The sequence below is a fragment of the Mustela putorius genome, unplaced genomic scaffold, assembly GCF_011764305.1.
Source record: "Mustela putorius furo isolate JIRA1106 unplaced genomic scaffold, ASM1176430v1.1 tig00003853_pilon_pilon_pilon, whole genome shotgun sequence".
NCBI classification, from domain to species: domain Eukaryota; kingdom Metazoa; phylum Chordata; class Mammalia; order Carnivora; family Mustelidae; genus Mustela; species Mustela putorius.
The window spans coordinates 24,384,512-24,407,590 of record NW_025422005.1 but is presented as its reverse complement, the minus strand read 5'-3'; the positions used below and the strand labels follow the sequence as shown (position 1 = coordinate 24,407,590).

At 39.8% G+C, this 23,079-nt stretch overlaps 1 protein-coding gene across 10 annotated transcripts in view; it reads right to left on the bottom strand.

Moving 5' to 3' along the window:
• Positions 1–1,568: 1,568 nt before the first annotated feature.
• Positions 1,569–23,079, bottom strand: part of LOC101674085 (S100P binding protein) — a 55,265-nt gene continuing 33,754 nt past the window's right edge. For 7 of the 10 annotated variants that reach the window (XM_004740887.3, XM_004740885.3, XM_004740883.3 and 4 more), the window contains 2 exons: positions 6,898–6,985; positions 1,569–4,164 (listed from right to left, as the gene is read on the bottom strand). In XM_004740887.3, the coding sequence (XP_004740944.1) occupies positions 4,023–4,164; positions 6,898–6,985 (230 nt within the window). In that variant the 3' untranslated portion in view covers positions 1,569–4,022. Of the gene's footprint in view, positions 4,165–6,897; positions 6,986–23,079 lie in introns of those variants that run through there. The other 3 variants (XM_045064142.1, XM_045064143.1, XM_013046375.2) reach the window with 2 other exon arrangements.

Below are 23,079 nucleotides of genomic sequence, written 5' to 3'. Positions count from 1 at the left end.
CTGCTTCCATAACTGGGACACACCCCCTGGCTCCAGCCCCACCAAACTCCATCAGCACTAGATTCCCTAACCCTCAAGTGTCACTTGAAGCTAAGTCAAAGGAGATCCTCATACACGAATAGTTCCTTAATGATAACGGTAACGATTCAGGACTACCACATGAAGTGTTTTACAGGTTGTCCAAAAGATGACATTCCACCCCCCTTTCAGAGGGTGCTGGGGAGGCTCAGATCTTCTGTCTGTGGCATGTTCCAGTTGTCACTGGGGGAGGACAGGTGGAGAGGATTGACAAGGCAGGCGCTTGTTCATTAAGAAATTCCACCACTGACCAGCTAGCTGATACTTCCTGTGACAAGTGGAAATTTTTTTTCGTGACAGGTGCTCTGACATACGAAGGAAGCAAGCATACCCCAGAATCAGCGCAGGAATAACTGTTTTCCCTTAGAAAAGCAGGACAACACAAAGTAAAGCAGCAATCCCTGCTTTCTAGTTTTAGGTGGCTGGGTTTTTTTTTTTTTTTCTTCCTGTAAAAGCTCAAAACAGGCTAGAAAATGACCCCATTCTTTTGAGAGAAGGTCCATTTCTCCTCCTCCTCACTTTCCATAACATAAAACGAACTAAGGGTGAGGAATACCACCACTTCGGAGAATGCAGCCTGGTCTCTGACACCTCTGATGGCCGCAGTAACACCTTGCTGAAAAGGAAATAAGCAACTACCAGTCAAAAGGCTTTCTACCGGACAGAAACAAAATGATACGTACAGGTCCAGAGTACCTCTGAATGAGACAGCATCAAATAGCTAAATATTTAGCAAATCTGTATTGAAGCTTTTGCCTGGACTGTAGAATATCCATTAGACAAAAGTTACCTCACAGCAAGACAGAGAGCCTGTCCAAACATGTTGCTACTTATTTTCTCAGCATGAGTGGAAATTTTAAAAGCATTGGTTAATACAGGTGACAAGCTTTTATTGCCTTCACCCTGTCTCCTGGGGTCAGTCTAAGCTCAGGTTCACAAAAGGGATCTAAGGAACGTCACGTCCCCCACATCTACCCACATTTACTCCACCTTCATCCCAGCTCGCAGGAGCAGTCAGTTTCTGGAGAAGTTGGATTAAGAACCACCATCAAGTCTGTATGACCAGTGGTGGGTCCCCTATCCCTTTCAAAGGGAGAATGCCCTGGGGTAAAGCTTGAGTGAGGCAGACAGAGGTCAACTGCACGGCCACGGGAAGGAATGGAAGGCAGTGCCTTGTCTGATCGGGCTGAGCCATCTCCCCTCTCTGCAGAAACAGCAGCACCGTGATATTTCAGGCTTTCCCTGTGTCAGGCTCCTGACATGCACTATATGTAGCTGCAAATTCCCAATCAATTTCAACATTTCTTAACTGCTGGAAGGTCTTTCTCAACACTGTAATTTACCCTCAAAAGAACAGGGAGCATGCACCCTCGCCTCCCCAGTACCGCATTTCTACTAACTGCCACCCCCGCCCAGACCCCACTAACCTGCCTACGCAAGAAGAGGAAGAAACTGCCTTCAAAGCCTGCAACAGACAGCCACAGTACATATGCCACAAAAAGAACTTTTATTTCTCTTTAATGACATTAAACACAACTGCTACAAGGGAAAAAACATGATAAAGAGGAGGCACCAAACTTTAGTTTTGTAATTGATCCTCACAACTCCAGTCCCTTAAGCCTGCACAAGCTTACTGCAGGCTCTTATGAATAAACTACATAAACAGCATGTTTTAACTCTGTCAAGACCTCTGTGGTGAGAATGTCATCATGAACCTCATGAAAGAAAAAAGTTAGGTAGGCAGTTAAGTGCACGTAACCCTTACTCAAATAAAATACAGCAAGAACTCATGAACTACTAGACTGAGAACCCAACACCAAGTATGAGATAGGAACCTTTAAAAACAGATTAAAACTCCAGATTTTACCTACTACCATCTTCAAGGCAAACATGCCTAATACTGAGTTATCTTTGGCTTTTTTTTCCTTCTTAAAGAATACCGTGTTAACCGCTAGAGAACAGTTCTCTCCTCCCCCAGTCCAACAGATTTAATTAAGCTGCTAATGCTTTGGAAAAACAGAATTATTTGAGCAAAGAGGAAATGTGATTGTCACATTTTCTAGTTAACCCGTCACTCATTTGGGAAAGGCAATGCTGCCATTACACATTCAGACTTAAACCCTCCTTTACCAGGAATGCAGGAACATGAGCTTAAGCAAAATGCTGTCCTTTGCTACTTGGGTTCCCCACTCTGTGGGGAACTAGACAGCTACAACACTAGTTATTCCTGCTACAACTAATTTTTATTATGCTATGGTTCCAAAGGTAGATGTCTGCTTATCTTACTCCATCATGCTAACTGAGGGAAACCTGGAGAAGTGACTAATGCAGTAAATGTCCATTATGCCAACTGAAATCACACATTTTGACTCTTGCCTTTGAACAGAACTTCTCTGCATTGGTCCCAGATTTTAAACCCAATGTTCAAGAAAGAGAATCCTCACCTACATAAAAACAGTAAACACTTGGGGATGTCCCTCTAAGATGATCGATGGCCTGAATGACCAAACCTTTCCCAAGTCAGTTTCTAAAGCAGGGTAGGGTGTTTAAGATGGGTTTCTCACATACAAAGGTGGGGCTGATGAAAACAAAACCAGACAAGAGGCAGCTAGCCAGTACCACTGGTGGCGCTACAGCAACCGTGTGTCCAGCCTTCACGGAGGGTGGCCATCAAAATGAATGCCAGACTGCAAAGCCTCCCCAAATCTGTCTAGAGCCATCTGTAAAGAAAAAATAACGAACTCCTGACATCCCCGAGGATGGCGGCACAAAGTCTGACATCTCAATCTAGAATACCAAACCTTCACATCGGGTAATGCTTCGTCCACAGGCTCAATCGCAACCACATTAGGATGCACGACAGCAGTTCTGTCCAACTATGTATCAGAGCTTTGACCAAATGAGATGGTAACATCTGGAAGCTGAAGGCACCTCTCTATCAATGGAGACAAAATAGTGGCTCTCCCAAGTCCCTCTGACAGGCCAGAGCTGACTGACTGACACAGCAACTGATACGTGGAGCTGGGAGTCGAGCAGATGAAACTGAAGACCAACTCACACCTCAGTAACTTTCTGGCCTGTCCTGGAGTTAGGACTTGGGGTGGGAAGCTCTTAATAAAGAGAGCAGGGAGGCTGTTCTTAGGAGGCATATCTAGGCTTAACAGGATACAGGAACACACCAATAGAACCTAAGGAGCATAATGGTCACTGGGGAAAAAAGAAGGAAAATCCTTAAGGAAAGGCAAACAAGACCACAAATCGACAAGGGTTAGTCAGCAGTCTTCCATCAGTTAAGATGTGTAAGATTTGTAAACCTATTGTGCAAAACACATTTAATGAAGAAGGGGGGAGGCAAGAAAATAAAGGCAGCTAGTAAGTACAAAAAGGAGAGAAGATTTACACTTTTAATTTGTCCTTTCAACAACAGGATTTTTGTCCTGCTCCAACCTACTTCAAATGTCCTGGATTACCAACTTTAAAATACTCGCAAGTACTCAGAGATTCAAATAAAAAAGTGAGAGGCATTGTTAAAAGTGACTTATGTCCATTTATAAGTCGTCAGCAATAATTAACACTGGCTTGCAGCCTGGTAATCTCTTCCTTATAGGAGATTAAAAGATGGTTCTCTTTTCAGCACAAGAAATAGACATCACCTCTGTGTTGAGGTGGGTGCTTTGCTTGAGCCTAAGTATTCTGGCCTAATGCTGGCTTTCAAGAAGTGGCCACCTTCAATTTAAATAAAAAAATTAAAACGTGACAGTGCTTAAACGCATGCACACAGACAAACAAGAAGGACCTTATACAAAAAAATTTCAAGTCAGCAATGGAAATTTCCAAAAGGTGACAAGTTCTTTAAATAAAAATCTTGTGAAAAATAAAATTCAAAATCTACAAAGCACAAAAGAGCAGAAGATGAGATGCTGCTCTGAATAGGATAGGGCCCTTCACTGCTGATGGGATGAGACAAATGGACTTGACTGTAAGTCCAGGACACGCTGGAATCGATGTTGGCTTCCCATGTTCCTGTCGACCCACTGAGTCAGACTGCATCTTTGCAGAGGTTTCTGCCGGAACCTAGCGTAGTTTCTATCAAGAGAAAAAGAAAACGAAAATAGTAAAGATGAGGGTTTCAGCTGGAATGGCTATTTGTACACAGAAAAGTGGCCGAGGCAATTATTTTAAGAATATCTTTACTTTCGGGAACCTGGGTGGCTCACTCAGTTAAGTGTCTGCTGTCAGTTTAGGTCATGATCCCAGTGTCCTGGGATCAAGTCCCGCGTCAACCTCCCTGCTTCGCAAAGTCTGCTTCTCCCTCTACTCCCTTCCCCCTGCTTGTGCTCTCTCTCTCATGCTCTCTCAATAAATTTTAAAAAATCCTTAAAAAGAAAAAAAAAAGAGTATCTTTATTTTGGGATATCAGATATTAATTTCACATTTCAATCCTGACAATTTTAGAAATTATTTATACAACATTTTATTTATGTGAAAGTCACAATGTAAGTGCTATTTTCTTCCAACTCCCAAAGCCAGCTGCCACACAGGCATTATGGTGGTATGTGCCATATACATGAATGTTAAGAAAACCTAATATAGGGCGCCTGGGTGGCTCAGTGGGTTAAGCCGCTGCCTTCGGCTCAGGTCATGATCTCAGGATTCTGGGATCGAGTCCCGCATCGGGCTCTCTGCTCAGCAGGGAGCCTGCTTCCTCCTCTCTCTCTCTCTCTCTCTCTGCCTGCCTCTCTGCCTACTTGTGATCTCTCTCTCTGTCAAATAAATAAATAAATAATCTTTAAAAAAAAAAAAAAAAAAAAAAAAAAAAAGAAAACCTAATATATAATCTGTAATAATGTTTCAGTAGGAAAAAATATTTTCTCCTTCAAGAAACATTTAAAACCGGATCTGTATTTCATTGGTTGTACCAGATCTGTACCTCCAACAGGACCTCATTGTCTGATACAGCTCAAGGTTGCTCAGGACACAGCAGTTAATTTTAGAGTAAAATTCCCAGAGAAGGTAAGTCATCATGTGAGTATCACATTGTAAGTTTAGAGACTGAATAATTAATAGCAAGGACTCAAAGTAAAGCTTCTTGAGCTTCTCCTTTAATCACCCTAGTCTTTTAGGCTAGGGTTCTGAATAAGACCCTGTGAGATAATTTGATCTCATTCTCAACTCCAGCTGTTCCTAATAACCCCCTGGGAAGCTTTTTAAAAGTAAAAATTCTTGCTCCCACCCCCTAACTTAATGATTTTGAATCCCCTGAAGGCAGTGCCTGGACATCTGTATTTTTAGACATCTCCACAGGCATTGTCAGTAACCAGAGTTGAAAATAACTAACATTTTATTACATTTATCTAGCCCTATATGAAGTACTTGCTGAATTCTTTCAATACTTCACTTCGTTTAATGCTAATAACAATCTTAACAGAAAAGCACTCTCATTAATATCTTATACAGGTCAGGAAACGGAGTCTCAGGTTAAATAACTTGTCCAAGGTCATAAAGTGGAGTAGGTAGAAGAGCCTGGATTTGAATTCACACCTGTCTCTAGGATTCATCTAATACCCATCATACTGTTCTTTCTGAGACCTGCTATGATTTTGGCAACTACAGGGGAAACAGAGTATCAAGGCCCTGAAGTGGAAGCATGTGTGCCATATTTGAAAAATAGCGTGGCACCTAGGAGGCTCAGAGGGTTGAGCCTCTGTCTTCAGCTCAAGTCACGATCTCAGGGTCCTGGGATCGAGCCCCGCATCGGGCTCTCTGCTCAGCAAGGAGCCTGCTCCCCCACCACCCCATCTCTCTGCCTGCCTCTCTACTTGTGAACTCTATCAAATAAATAAATAAATGGGGGGAAAAAAAGGCTAGTAAAATTAAATTAAAAAACAAACAAACAAACAAGGAAGTCCATGTGATTAGTGATTAGGGGAAGAGTAGGTGTGAGGTCAGTGAGCTAACCACATCAGCCCCGGCCATGGTCCTTATAGGGAATGGTGAGGATGGGAAGTCACTGGAAAATTCTGAACAAAGAAAAGAATCTGAACCTCTCTGGCTGCTGAGTTAAGAATGGCAGGCAAAAGCAGAAACAGGGAGACCATTTAGGAGATTTGCAATAGTCTAAGTGAAAATGATGAGAAATGGTCAGGTTTTGGGCATATTTTGTATGCAGAGCTTATGGGATTTGCTAATGGGCTGAATACGGGGTGAGAAAAGAGTCAAAGATGACTCTAAGGTTTTTCAGTAACTGGATCAAAGTAACTGAATAAATCTGTAAAACCACACTACATCAAGAATCCAGAAGATTCCAGAACAGAAAGTCCCTTTGACATTAGTTAGTCCAACATATTAGTTTTAGTGATGTGAGGACCAAAGAAGTGGCATGACTTGATCAAAATCATACAGCTGCGTTACAAACTGCAAAGCTAGTAATGGACCCCACCATTTCCTGGATTTCAGCTCAGTTTTTTTTTTTTTTTTTTTTTAAGGATTTTATTTTTTGACAGAGAGATAGGTAGCAGATAGAGAGCTCAGGCAGGCAGAGCAGCAGGCAGAGGGAGAGGGGGAAGCAGGCTCCCCACTGAGCAGGGAGCCTGATGCGGGGCTCAATTTCAGGACTCTGGGATCATGACCTGAGCCAAAGGTAGCCGCTTAACTGACTGAGCGACCCAGGCGGCCCTCAGCTCAGTTATTTCATTATACTCTCCTGTTTCTTTCCCCACCTTTGGAATTAAACGATCATCACAACCCAACTTCCTTTACCATTCTTCCTATAGCCCAATTCTACGCTTTTTCTCCTTCTCTTCCTAATCACCCACTTACCTCATGGTGAGGTCCGAAGGATGTTGCCACTTTGGGCTCTGCATATGATGAACTTGACCCATCAGGGCATACAGTTCCCCCAAGGCACCTGTGACACAGAGGGATCGTGGTTAGGAAGCAGCTCAGTGAACTCCCATGTCAGCCTACGTCAAAGCACGTGCTTTCAGGGCAAGAGAGAACAGGCACTGGTTCTAATACTATCTATGATTATCACAACCAGTCAGCACAAAAACTGTAAGCCAGGGAGGGGAGCTTGCTCTCAGATGATGACGATGATGATGATGATGATGATAATGATGGAGCAGCAATAATGACAGCCACCATTCATTCATTCAACACTTAGCTCCTACAATGTGTGAGGAAGTTTACTGATCTCTAGAATATGGTGGTAAAGATGCTGTATCTGCGCTCATGAAGTTTATATAGGAGAGAGGCAACTCCAAAACTTGCAATAAGTGCAATGACCAGAGAAACACAGGTTCCTGTGTGAGCACAGAGACTGGAGGGCAGGGGTTTGAGAAAGCCCTCTACAGGGGAGGTAGACCGGAAGCAGGAATCAAAAGATGTCTAGAAGTTAGTGAGGTAAGGGGGCGAGGGGTGCAGGTATCCAAGAGACATAGCTAATACAAAGGTCCAGAGATACAAGACAGCAAAATACGTTTAAGAAACGAGAGAGGCTGAGAACAGAAGGCAAATGGGGGCTTTTTGCTAAATAAGAAAAATTGCTGGAGGCAATTTCTCAAGCACCTGGGAGCCTGGCAAGGTGCTATGCACTTCATATACTATCTTACCTAATTCTAAAAAAAAGAAAAAAAATCTCATATGGAGACAAATGTTATTAACATCTTTTTGGAAAGTGGAAACTATGGCTCAGGGAGGTGGACTTGCCTTAAATGCTCACTAAACCAAACTCAAAACTGGCTCCTGTCTAACTTCATACTTTTGCCATCATCTGATAATGTTAATTTTGCACTTCAGGGCTGGGATTTAGGTTGAAGCTTGCAAAAACAAAAATTATGATTAGAGAAAACAAAATAACTTCCCCAGATTAGTGAGTCTCAAATTTTAACATGCATCATAATCAGCAGAAGTATTATAAAACAGATTACTGGGCCCCAATCCCGGAGTTTTTGATTCTGTAGGTCTCCAGTGGAACCTGAGATTTTGCATTTCTAAGAAAGGCCCAAGTGATGCTGATGCTGCTGGCCTGGAAACCACACCTTGAAAACCACTGCCCTGGACAGTAGAGACTTTTCTTTTACCTAGCACACACACTGCTCAGTATCCTCTCCACTACGCTCTCAGAAACCAAAAGCAGTTGAACTAAAGCTACGGGCCATTTTTTCCGGTTCTGGTAAAAGATATTTACTTAACTTTAAGGACCAGTCTAATTTATTGGAGGCCTTAAGTAGTTCAGCTTTGCAGAGAAAGTATATACCTTGAAGTCAGACAGACTTAAATTAAAATTCCAATTCAGCCACTAACTAGCTCTATGATCCTGGGCAAATCATTTTGACTTCTTCTAGGCCCACTCGACTCATCTATGAAATCCAGACAATAATACTATCTAGCATGAAGCTGAACATTAGGAAGCAGTACATATAAGACTTAGTATAGTGCCTGACACAAAGCTGTTGTGCAGTATGTGCTAGCTATTGCTACGGTGTTAGAGCTTCACACCTACGTCAGTTTGCAAAGACTCTTCGAATCATGTGACAATCAATCACCGTTCTGTAAGGAAAAGTGTTTATTAAGTGGCTCAGTCTACACATATACTATGACATGTTTCATAGCACTCAGCAGAAATTCTCTAACCATAACGAGATGATACTCTTCAGGAAAAACAAAGATTCATTACAAGCTTCTGTGCAGCTAAAAAAGTATACCCAAGAGTAAAAGAAGACAAATGACAAAATGAAAAATACATCTGAAACATATCTGGTGAAGTTTTAATGTCCTCACTCTACAGGAGTGATCTCCTCAAAAACAAAAGAGGTCAAAGGACATGAATAAGCAATTCAGAAAGTAATACAAATAATCAATAAACATAATGAAAAGATGTTCAATCTCACTAATATGGAAAGAAAAAATATTAATCTTTTTTCTTTTTTTAAAGATTTTATTTGAGAGAGAGAGAGAGGATAGGAGAGAGAGACCATGAGAGGGGTGAAGGTCAGAGAGTGAAGCAGCCTCCCTGCTGAGCAGGAAGCCCGATGGGGAACTTGATCCTGGGATTCCAGGATCATGACCTGAGCTAAAGGCAGTCACTTAACCAACCAAGCTGCCCAGGTGCCCCTTAATCTCACTTCTTGAGAAGACAATACAAATCAGAAAAGAATTTCTCCTTTAAGAAGGGAAGTAGTTTTAGATTAGAAAATCCCTTGCCTGTTGAGTTAAAATCAAAGGTCTCAAATCAAATTGCCTTTCCCATATCCTACATTCACATAATGAGCACCCCAATCATTTTAGGTCTGCAAAAAAACATTTCAGTGAGGGGGAAAAACCAGCTTTGTAGCACTTTCGAGATGTTTCTCCAGCCTAAGCATCACCAAAGGAGGGCTGACAAGATAAGATATTGTGGTATCCAATCTCAAAATGAAAACAAGATTATCTGTAGACCATGTCCATCAGCTCACTCATCTCTTACCAGCTAGATTCTATAAAACTGCCCTGATGGTGGAGGCTAACGATCTACTACTGTACGCCCCCTACAAAGAAACCTATTCACTTTAAACTCAAAGGGAAAAAAAGAAAAACAAACAAACAAAAAACCTGGTTGATTAAGCCCAAGGAGGCTTCAAGTATTAATCTGCTAGGAGTCATAATCTAGCAGAAGAAATTTGCATATAGCACTTACCACTGCCATCAGACAGTATCCTATGAGCTTTACATAAACGCATCTGTTCATTGTTATGGTAATCCTCTGAAGTATTTCCCCCATTTCACAGATGAAGACAGAGAAACAATCTGCCCAAGGCCACACAGTTAGTAACAGCCTGAATTCTAACAGTATAATACCATCATCGAGTTGAGTTTCCTTAAAAATTTTTCCAGGACTGACATATCATAGTGGGGATGAGAAGGCAAGAGTCACATCACAGTATGTCTCTTGTATACAGTTGGTACGGCGCACAGTGCTGAGTGAACAAGTGCTCAATGATCAGGTGTCAGCTCATGCACCAAGAAACGTTACTTTTCCTTAGCACTAAGAACTTACTGATGGACTAGGGTAACCTTTTTTAGTAAGACTTAATGATCTACATCAAGCATGTATTATGTGCCAGGCTCTTTGCTAAATGCTTTGTATTCATCCTATCATCTAATCCTAACCACCACACGAGGCAAATACCATGATCTCCATTTTATTCATGATTAAACTGGAGCTTAAAAAAGATACTCATCTATCATCTTATAAATGGGAAAGCCGGGATTCAAACCCAGGTGGAGCTAATAATCCAAAAACCTTATTTCAGCTCATGGCTCCTATCTCTTCTGCCAAATTTAGAGATGCTAACAAGAATGGAAATGTTTGAATTTTCTCTTCACAGTCTCTAACAGATGGGCTTTCTTGGACCAACAATCAGTACCATGGGTTTATTTTAAGTTGTGGCTAAAAGGTGGCAAAGACTGTCCTTTGTTTTGTGCCTAAGAATGAAATTCATCTAAGAATGAAAGAGAAAATAAAAACCTTAACATTACAGGAATGAGATAAGCAATTCATCTAAACCTTCATCTATAAATATGTAGCTGACTAGTTTTGGGGACAATTCAGTCTAATAACTGTCCCTAATAAGTTAGGCCAATCGACTGTTAAGGAGGAGGAAGAATGGAAGATGCTGAACACATGCTCTACCAGTGACCCTTCTGCCAGGTTTTAGATGTCACCATACTTTGCACATGACCCTGTTCAATTAAGTGTGGCACAAGACCCACGAACAGAGAATCTCTCAGCTGACTCATGACCCACGAGCTGGCCTGGCACCAACAGGTCATTAAGTGAATAAATCAGATACTCTCCTTCGGAATGTGACTGCGAGCTTTAGGAATGAAAATGAGAGAGAAGAGCACACAGGCAGGACTTGGAGAATGGACACACGTGAGACAGCTAAGAGAGAGCAGCAGAAGCACTGGTCACAGAGAAAGATTAGAAGTATTAGAACCATTAACTCAGCAAGGAAAACCTGAATAGGTAACAGAGGCATCCATTTCTGAGGGGGCATGGAGCACAGATCTATGGCTGATTCTTTTTACTGTAAGAACTGGCTATGTCGTTGTCTGATCTTCTGTAAATCCTTAAACTCAGTTACTTAAAGGCAATCACAAGGTCTCTATTCCTTGCAATCAAAAAAATACCTAACACAGAGAAATGAATGAAGAGGGAAAGAGAGAATAAAATATGCTTATAGGGGTGCAGGCTACTGCTTTTATAAATACATTAATAGGAATAAAAAGGAAAAAAGATTAAGTGGAAAACAAGAATGCAAATGTGTCACCTCTAGGTCAACAAAACTGCAACGATCTAGTGCAAATCTTGACTGATTTTCCTTGCAGACAGGGCAAAAAACAGAAGAAAGAAATAGGCATTATTGTAATATATATATATATATACACACACACACACACACACATATAAAATTAGTGTATTATATATATATATATTTTTAAAGATTTTATTTATTTATTTGTCAGAGAGAGAGCGCGAGGGAAAGCGAGCACAAGCAGACAGAGTGGAAGGCAGAGTTAGAGGGAGAAGCAGGCTCCCTGCGGAGCAAGGAGCCCGATGTGGGACTCGATCCCAGGACGCTGGGATCATGATCTGAGCCGAAGGCAGCTGCTTAACCCACTGAGCCACCCAGGCGTCCCTATATATATTATTATATATATTATTTAGCTCATTTCTGAAGTGATGTATTAGATGGAGGCTAGTGAGTGACATATGAACATGCTCAACAGCAATGCCAAGTGCAAAAGTAGAATGTACAGAACCACTGCGGCTTGTGATTTCCATTAACAATCAAAGTGAGGGGCACCTGAGTGGCTCAGTGGGTTAAGCCGCTGCCTTCGGCTCAGGTCATGATCTCAGGGTCCTGGGATCGAGTCCCACATCGGGCTCTCTGCTCAGCAGGGAGCCTGCTTCCTCCTCTCTCTCTGCCTGCCTCTCTGCCTACTTGTGTTCTCTCTCTGTCAAATAAATAAATAAAATCTTAAAAAAAAAAAAAACAATCAAAATGAGACTTCTACTTCTAGGCATGATGAATGGGCTCACCTCCCACTGTAGGCAAGTAGAAATTGGGCAAAATATATGAAACAACTGTTTTCAGACTGTTCAGAACGGTCATTCTTGACAGAAGGGAAACCAGTGAGGTGAACCTAGAAACGTCTTGTGAGTCTCTGAGTCTGTAATTTTTCAAAACAAAAAGTTTAAAATGAAGGTAAAACAAACACTTTGTAAATAAAACAAAAGCAGAGAGACTTCATTGCCAACAAACCTGCACTACAAGAAACTAAAAATTCATCAGGAAAAAGGAAAATAACAGATGAAGAATCAAGGGCACGAAAATGGTAAATATGTGAGTAAAAATGGACTTTTCCTCATTAAAAAAAAAAAAACTTTAAAAGATAACTTTAGTATGTTGAAGGCTTAAACATGTATGTATACGTAAAATGTATACAAACAATAGCATAAAAAACAGAATGGAGGGGCACCTGGGTGGTTCAGTGGGTTAAGCCTCTGCCTTCAGCTCGGGTCATGATCTCAGGGTCCTGAGATCGAGTCCCACATCAGGATCTCTGCTCCGCAGAGAGCCTGCTTCCCCCTCTCTTCCTCTCTGCTTGCCCCTCTGCCCATTTGTGATCTCTGTCAAATAAATAAAATCTTTAAAAACAAACCAACAAAAAAAAACAAAAACCAGAATGGAGGGGCACCTGGCTGGCTCAGTCAGAAGAGCACTCAACCCTTGATCCTCAAATCGTGAGTTCAAGCCCCACATCGAGTGTATAGATTACTTAAATCAATCAATAAACTTAAAAAAAAAAAACACAGAATGGAGATTTGGAAGTGTATTGTTAATTAGGGCCTTGCATTATATGCTAAGTGGTGTATTACTTAAAGGTGGACTGGGAGGTTAAAGATCCATATTGTAAACAACAGAATCACAGTTCTCAAGGTGTGTTCTAGAGTCCCTGGGAGTCCCTCTACCCCCTTCTGAGCTTTAAAAGTCAAGACTATTTTCACAACAACACTAAGATGTTATTTGTCCTTTCCACTTGCATTCTCTCAAGTGTACCATGGAATTCTCAAGAGGCTATATGACATGACACAGAGTATAGAACCACATATAAGGATCCAGCAGGCTTCTATTAAGTCAGACATTAACAGAGATTTGCAAAAAATGTAAATCAATGCCATTCATCTCCCCAAAGTTTTGATTTTGTTTTAAAAAAGTTATTTTTAGGGGCGGCTGGGTGGTTCAGTCAGTTAAGCGTTGGACTCTTGATCTTGGCTCGGGTCATGATCTCAGGGTTGTGAGATGAAGCCTATCTCGGGCTCTGTATTTCCTCTCTCCCTCTACTCCTACCCTTCTTTAAAAAAAAAAAGTTATTTTTAGAGGCCCCTGGCTGGATTAGTCAGTGAAGCCTGCCACTCTTGATCTCCAGCGTTGTGAGTTCAAGCCCGATGTTACACACAGAGATTACTTTTTTTAAAAAGTTTTTTTTTTTTTTTAAAGATTTTATTTATTTATTTGACAGAGATCACAAGTAGGCAGAGAGGCAGGCAGAGAGAGAGGAGGAAGCAGGCTCCCCGCTGAGCAGAGAGCCCGATATGGGGCTCAATCCCAGGACCCCGGGATCATGACCTGAGCCGAAGGCAGAGGCTTTAACCCACTGAGCCACCCAGGTGCCCCCCAAAAAGTTATTTTTAATAAGAACATATTATTTACGTTAACGTGCAATGAGTCTATTTTTAAATATATTAATAAATATTTAAACAATTTTTCAGTTCTTTTTTTTTTTAAGATTTATTTATTTATTTATTTGACAGACAGAGATTACAAATAGGCAGAGAGGCAGGCAGGGAGAGAGAGAGAGGAAGCAGGCTCCCTGCTGAGCAGAGAGCCCAATGCAGGGTCTGGGATCCTGACCTGAGCCAAAGGCAGAGGCTTAACCACTGAGCCACCCAGGTGCCCCTCAGTTATAACTTTTAATATGACTGAGTATAGATAGATGTAACCCACGCCAACAAAAACTTTGGGGTCCTGAATTTCTAAGAGTGTAAATGGGTCCTGAGAACAAAAACTTCGAGAACTACTACTCTCCTAACAAGCACTAAAAATAAAACGAAGAGGTATAGGTAATAAATCAAGCATGGAGATAAAATGGAATACTAAAAAATACTTAAGGAAAAAAAAGACCAGGGGCACCTGGGTGGTCAATGGGTTAAAACCTCTGCCTTTGGGTCCTGGGATCGCTGCCCCAAATCCTCTCTGCTCAGCAGGGAGCCTGCTTCCCCTCCCCCACCCGCCTCCCGCCTGCCTCTCTCTCTGTCTACTTGTGACCTCTGTCAAATAAACAAAATCTTTAAAAAAAAAAAAAAAAAGACCAGGGAAAGATGAAAGATGACACAAAGAACAGATGAACAGATAAGCAAACAGAAAACAAGTAATAAGATGGTAGATTTAAAACCACCCATACTGATTGGACTAACAAATTAAAACACTGAGATTATATAAGACTGGAAAAAAGAAATATAGTGTCTATAAGACATCCACTTAATTTTATTATTATTACTATTTTTTTTTAGAGAGGAAGTGGGGAGAGGCAAAGGGAGTAAAAGAGGAAGAGAGAAAAATCTTAAGTAGGATCCACACCCAGCACCTGAGCCCAAGGAGACGCTCCATCTCACAACCTTGAGATCACGACCTCAGCTGAAATCAAGGATCCCACACTTAACCAAGTGAGGCGCCCTAAGACATCCACTTTAGAACACAAAGATATGGCTAGATTAAAAGTTAAAAAAGTTTTTTAAAAAAGATTTTATTTATTAATTTGACAGAGAGAGAGATCACAAGTTGGCAGAGAGGCAGGCAGAGAGAGAGGGAGAAGCAGGCTCCCCGCTGAGCAGAGAGCCAGATTCGGACCTTGATCCCAGGATCCTGAGATCATGTCCTGAGCCCAAGGCAGAGGCTTAACCCACCTGAGCCACCCAGGCGGCCTTTAAGTAAAAAGATTTTTAAAAAATCTATCATGGGGCGCCTGGGTGGTTCAGTGGGTTAAGCCTCTGCCTTCGGCTCAGGTCATGATCTCAGGGTCCTGGGATCGAGTCCCACATCGGGCCCTCTGCTTGGCAGGGAGCCTGCTTCCTCCTCTCGCTCTCTGTCAAATTAATAAATAAAATCTTTAAAAATAAATAAAATAAAAATAAAAATCTATCATGTACACAGTAGTGGAAAGAAGGCTGGATTGGCCACATAAATGAGACAAAATAGACTCTCAAACAGAATTATTACTAAGAATGTAAATACTGGGGGTGCCGAGTGGCTCAATGGATTAAAGCCTCTGCCTTCGGCTCAGGCCATGATCCCAGGGTCCTGGGATTGAGTCCTGCATCGGGCTCTCTGCTCAGCAGGGAGCCTGCTTCCCCCCCCACTCCCTACCTGCCTCTCTGGGGACTACTTGTGATCTGTCAAATAAATAAAATCTTAAAAAAAAAAAAAAAAGAATGTAAATACTGAATGTTACTAAGAGTGAAAAAAAGTTCATAATGATAAAAGGGGACAAACAAATGATCAAGAGGATATAATATTCCTAAAAATGTATGCATGCAATAGCAGAGTTTTAAAATACAAGAGGCAAAAACTGACAGAAGTGAAAGGAGAAACAGGAAAATCCACAATTAGAGTGGAGATATGAACACTCCTCTTTTAGTTAGAAAATCTGTAAGGATATAGAACTGAACACCACCAGCAACATATAAAACCTCACTGAAATGTATAGAGCACTCCACCAACATCAGAATATACACTTTCAAGTGCACATGGAACATTCACCAAACACACCATATGCTGGTCTATAAAAATAAGTCTCAGTACATTTAAAAGAATGGAACTCATTATCAAGAATATTTTCTGACCACAACAGAATTAAGCTAAAATAGTAAGATAGATGAAAACTCCCAGGGCACCTGGGTGGTTCAGTGGGTTAAGCCTCTGCCAGGACCCTGGGATCATGACCCGCACCAGGCTCTCCGCTCAGCAGGGAGCCTGCTTCCTCCTCTCTCTCTGCCTGCTTCTCTGCCTACTTGGGATCTCTGTCAAATAAATAAATAAAATCTTTAAAAAAAAAAAACCTTCCCAAATGTTTGGAAATTAAATAACACACTTCTAAATAACCCGTAAGTCAAAGAAATAATCACAAGGGAAAACAGAAATTGCTTTAGTGAAAATATATCAAAATCTGTGGGATGCACCTAAGCAGCACTTAAAGGAAAACTGTAGCTCTAAATGCTTATAGAAGGGGCACTTGGGTGGCTCAGTTAGTTAAATGCCTGCTTTTGGTTCAGGTCATGATCTGAGTCCTGGGACTGAACCCTGCACAGAGGCTGGTGGGGGAGGGCCCACTCAGCAAGGAGTCGGCTTCTTCCTCTGCCCTTCCCCCCTTGTGCTCACGTGCACGCTCTCTCAAAATAAAATCTTCAAAAAAAAAAAAAGATGCTTACAGAAAATAGATCTCAGATCAGTGATGTAACCTTCCACATTAAAAAGCTAGAAGAGGAGCACCTAGGTGGCTCAGTGGGTTAAAGCCTCTGCCTTCGGCTCAGGTCATGATCTCAGGGACCTGGGATCAAGCCCCGCATCAGGCTCTTCGCTCAGCAGGGAGCCTGCTTCCTCCTCTCTCTCTGCCTGCTTCTCTGCCTACTTGGGATCTCTGTCAAACAAATAAATAAAATCTTAAAAAAAATTGAATGTGTTTAAAAAAATAAAATAAAAAATAAAAAGCTAGAAGAGGGGTGCCTGGGTGGCTCAGTGGGTTAAGGCTCTGCCTTCAGCTCAGGTCATGATCTCAGAGTCCTGGAATCGAGCCCCGCACCTGGGCTTTCTGCTCAGTGGGGACTCTGCTTCCTCCTCTCTGCCTGCCTCTCTGCCTACTTGTGATCTCTGTCTGTCAAATAAGTAAAATCTTAAAAATAAAAAAGCTAGAAGACCAAATTAAACCCAAAGTACATAGAAGAAAAGCAACAACAAAGTGGAGAAAAGAATAAAAATGAAATAGTCAAAAATAATACAGAAATATGAAACTAAACATTTGCTTTGGGGACAAAAAAAAAAATCCGTAAAATTGATAAACCTTTAACTAGATCATCCAAGAAAATAAAAAGACAAGTTACCAATATTAGAAATGAAACAGTGACCATCACTACAGATCCTATAATAATTAAAGGAATAATAAAGGACCATTATGAATAATTTTATGCCAATAAAATAATGAACTTAGATAAAATGGGCAAATTCCTTGTAAGACAGAAATTATTGAAATGGACTCAAAGAAATTCTGAAAATAAAAAAAAGAAAGAAAGAAAGAAAAATAAAAACCCTCCAAGGTTAAGTGGCTTCACTGATAAAATTCTATCACACATTTAAAGGAAGAAATAATACCAATCCTACATAAACTGAAAGAACACCTCCCTACTCATTTTATGAAGTCAGTACTACCATGATACTTAGAGGACAATACAAGAAAAACCAAAAATCAAAACTTCTTATAAACAAGACAAATAAGACATTAAAAACTATTAAAAATATTAGCAAACTTAAGGATAATTCAGTAAGGACAGTGAGTGTATCCAGGAAAGCAAGTTAGCCTAAGAGTCAAAAATCAATAAATGTAACACACCACATTACAGAATAAGCTGAAATACTATATGACCTTCTAAATAACTGCAGAAAATTCAACAGATAATATTCACCACTCATTCATGCTGAAAACTCTCCCAACCTTAGAACAGAAGGAGAACTTCCTCAACCAAATGAACAGAAGGGGAAGAGGAACTTCCTCAAACCTATGGGGTATCTATGATAAACCTACAGCTAATATTCTACTTAAGGTACTACAGGTCTTAGCCAGTGCAGCAAGGCAAGAAAAAGAAACAAAAGGCCTACAGATTGGAAGGAAAAAATAAACTACCCTTATTTGGAGAGAGCATCATGTTAAAGCAGAAAACCCTAAGGGATTCATTAAAATGTTACCAAGTATCAAAACCACAATGAGTATCATTTCACATTAGTCAGAATGGCTAGTACTAAAACAACAAAAAATAACAAGTATTGGTGAGGATGTGGAGAAAAGGGAATCTTTGTGGACTACTGCTGGGAATGCAAACTGGTACAGCCACTATGGAAAACAGTACTGGAAGTTCCTCAAAAAATTAAAATTAAACATAACATATGATCCAGTATTCCACTTCTGGGTATTTACCCAAAGAAAGCAAAAAACACTAATTTGAAAATATATATGCACCCCTATATTTACTGCAACATTATTTACAATAGCCAAGACATGGAAGCAACCAAATTGTCTATAATAAATGGATAAAGGAGATGTGATACATATACATACACTCTCTCTCTTGAATATTAGTTGGCCATAAAAAAGAATGAGATCTTATCATCTGCAACAACATCGATGGGCCTAGGTGGTCTAATACTAAGTGAAGTAAGAAAGATAGAGGACAAATATCATGAGTTCATTTATATGTGGAATCTAAAAAACAAAACAAATGAACAGAAACAACAAAAAAGATTCAAACAGACTCTTAAATACAAAGAACAAACTTTGGTTGTTCTACTTTGGTTGTTCTTTGGTTGTCTGGTGGTTGCTAGCAGGAAGAGAGGGGGAATGGGTGAAACAGATAAAGGAAATTAAGAAGTACAAACTTCCATTTATGAAATAAATAAGTCACGGAAATGAAAGGTACAGCATACAGAACACTGTAAATAATATTTTAGTAATATTGTACGTTGACAGATGGTGACTACACTTATGGGTTGGACAGTTCATTAAATTATAAAAAGCACTGAGATATCAATGAATGAATTAACAAAATACATGCAAGATCTGTACAATAAAAAGTACAAAATGTGGGTGCCTGGGTGGCTCAGTGGGTTAAGCCGCTGCCTTCGGCTCAGGTCATGGTCTCGGGGTCCTGGGATCGAGTCCCGCATCGGGCTCTCTGTTCAGCAGGGAGCCTGCTTCCTCCTCTCTCTCTCTGCCCGCCTCTCTGCCTACTTGTGATCTCTCTCTGTCAAATAAATAAATAAATCTTTAAAAAAAAAAAAAGTACAAAATGTTACTGACAGAAATTAACAAGGCAATAAATAAGTGGAAATATATCCTGTTCACAGATTAGAAGGCTCAGTATTGTTATGAAGTCAGTTCTCCCCAAAATGATCTATTATAGATTCAATAAAATCCCAATGAAATACCCAACAGGTGTTTTTGAATAAACTGACAAGCTGAAGTTAATTTTTTTTAAGTTAATTTTTTAAAAAAATTATAGAAATCCAAATAATTTCAAGACTTGCTATAAAGTTATAGTAATCAAGACAGTATAATATTGGCATAAGAATAGACATGCATACCAATGAACAGAATAGAGAATTCAGAAACCCTTGGAAAGGATAACTTTTTCAACAAATGGTGCTAGAATAACTAGATATGCATATATATAAAAAAGAACCTAAGCTTCTGCAATACAAAACTCACAATGAATAGTATGATCACTTTGGGGAAAGTTATACAAACACTATATGACTCAGCAATTCCACTCCCCTAATTATTTACCATGGAGAAATGAAAACACACATCCATACAAAACCCATGTATGATTGCTCATAGATGCTTTATTCATAACAGCCGAAGACTAGAAGCACAAATGCCATTCAACAATGACCAAACTACAGTATATTAATACAAGGAAAAATCCAGCAGTAAACTACAGAACTGATACACACAACAACATGGATAAATATGTAAAAATTATTCCAAGTAAAAGAAGCCAAACACAAACACCATTTATATGAAACTCTAGAAAAGACAAATCTAATTATAGTGACCAAAAAGAAATCAGCACTTTCCCAGCACAGGAGCCGGGCAGGGACAGAATGACTGAGATGGAGCACAAGGGAGATTTTGGGTATTGTGGGAATGTTCTATTAATCTTGACTGTTGTGATGGATTTCACAGATGCACAAATTTGCCAAAGCTCAGCAAAATGCATCCTTAAAATGGGTACATTTTACTGCATGTAAAGTATATCTCAGTAAAGTTGATTTTTAAAAAAAGGTCAAGGCATCCAGACAAACAGACTGGCTGTATGAATTTATTTCCTCTTGCTCCTAACATCCCTTACTAAATTAGAAAAGAAAGGTCTCAAATAAATGGTCTTAGCAACCATCTAAAGAAACTAGAAAAAGAGCAAAGGAAACTCAAAGCAAGCAGAAAAAAGGACATAATAAATATCAGAATGAAAATCAATGAAATAGAAAAAGAGAAAAATCAGCAAAACAAAAGCTGGGTTCTATTTTAAGAAAGTATTACATCATAGTGTTCATAAACTCAGCCAGACTGAGAGCCAGCCTGAGAGCCAGAAGAGAGAAAACACAAATTACTGATACCAAAATGGGAAAGATGACATTACTACAGAATACCATGTAGAAGGCGGGGCACCTGGGTGGCTCAGTCGGTTAACCTTAACCGTCTGATTCCTGACTTCCGCTCAGGGCATGATCTTCCAGTCATGAGAGCAAGCCCAGCCACCCTCCCTCAGGCTCTGTGCTCAGAGCAGTCTACTTGGGATTCTCTTTCTCCCTTTCTCCTGTCCCTAAATGCATACTGGTTTTCTCTAAATAAATAATAATCTTTAAAATAAATAAATAAACAGAAATAAATAGATACATAAAAGGCTAATAAGGTAATGTTATTAACTTCATGCTAATAAATTTAACAACTTAGATGAAATTCTTTGAAAGACAACCAAAGCTTACCCAAAAAGAGATACCAATTCTCCTATATAAACTCTTCCAGAAAATCTGAAGAGGTAGAAATACTTCCCAATTCATTCTGTAAGGCCAACATTACTCTGATACCAAGACCAAATCAAGAAATTCTAAGTGCAGGGGCGCCTGGGTGGTTCAGTTGTTAAGCACCTGCCTTCAGCTCAGGTCATGATCCCAGGGTCCCAGGATCCAGCCCCGCATCAGGCTCCCTGCTCAGCAGGAAGCCTGCTTCTCCCTCTCCCACTTTCCCTGCTTGTGTTCCCTCTCTTGCTGTCTCTGTCAAATAAATAAACAAAACATTAAAAAAAAAAAAGAAAGTACAAGTATAGACCAATATCCCTTACTGAGGCAGATGCAAAAATGCATAATAAAATTTTAGCAAATCAACCCAAGGCTATTACTTTAAAAGGATAATACTTTAAGACCAAGTGCAGAATGCATAAAACCCAGAAATGTGCCACTGGCTTAACACTAGAAAATCAAATATCATTCTCCAATTAATGGACTTTAAAAAACACAACACTGTATGATCACCTTAACAGATGTAGACAAAGTATTTGACAAAATCCAATATCCACTTCTAATAAAACTCTCAACAATCTATAAACAGGAGAGAACACTGCAAATTTGATAAAGGGTATCTAGGAGATATAGCTAACATAATAGCTAACGTAACAATGAAAGACTAAATGCTTTCCTGGTAAGATCAGCAACAAGTTACTTGTATTACTTGTATTAAGCATTATACTGGCGGTTCTAGCCAGTGCAATATGGCAAAAAAATTAAATAGAAGGCATTCAAATTGGAAAGGAACAAGTAAAAATGTGATTATTTGCTAATGACATGATCATAAACTGAGGTGATAGACAAAAAAGGCACCAACACTAACAAGCAGAGTTTATTAGCAAGGCTACAGAATAAGATTAATGTATAAAAATCACCTGAATTTCTATATACTGTCAATGAACAATCCTTCATAAGGATGGGAGCATATATTGCTGGTGAGAATATAAAATAGTACAACCACTTTGGAAAAGTTTGGTGGTTTTTTTTTTTTTGTTTGTTTGTTTTTAAGATTTATTTATTTGAGAGAGAGTGAGTGGATGCGCATGAGCTGGGAGAGGGGCAGACGGAGAAAATCTCAAGCACTCCCCGCTGAGCATGGAGCCCAACGTGGGACTCAATCTCACGACCCTAAGACTGTGACCTGAGCAGAAATCAAGTGTCAGATGCTTAACAGACTTAGCCACCTAGATGTCCCAGGTTTGGTAGTTTCTTAAAAAAATTAAACATATACCGACCATATGGCCCAGTCATTTTACCCCTAGATTTTTAGTCAAGGAAAATGAAAGCATATCCATACAAAGATCTGTACATTAATATTCATAACAACTTTATTTTTAATAGGCAAAATTTGGAAACAACCCAAATGCCCATCAATAGGTGAATGGATAAACAAATCATGGTATATTTCTATAATGGAATATTACTCAGCAGTGAAAAGGAATAAAATATCAACAAAATTATGAATTTCAAAATAATTATGCTTTGAGAAAGAAGCTAGTATATATACTATATGATTCCATTTACACAAAACTCTAGAAATTACAAACTCTAGTGACAGCAGATCAGTGGTTACCTGGGAAATGAAGGTGGCAAGGAAAGACAGGAAGGAGGAATTATAAAGAGGCACAAAGAAACTTGGTGGTGTGGTATATTTATCTTAATTGCAGCTAGTTTCAGGGGTGTATAGAAATGTCAAAACTCAACAAGTTGTCCATGTTAATTTTGTGCAGTTTACTATATTTGACTTATTACTCAAAAAAGAAAATTGAGGCACCTCGTGGTTCAGTTAGTTAAGCAACTGCCTTTAGCTCAGGTCATGATCCCAGTGTCCTGAGATTGGATCCCATATGCTTCTCTTTCCTCCTGCTCTTGGGTGCTCTCTCTTTCTCCCTCTCAAATAAATAAATAAAATCTTTAAACAAAACAAAACAGAACAAAACAAAACAAAACAAAAAGAAGAAAGAAAGAAAAAATCTTGAGATAAGCAATTAGTTCATAAAATAAGAACAACATAATATGCAAAGGGAACAAAAAAGGAAAACTCTTAGAAACCGTAAATGTGATT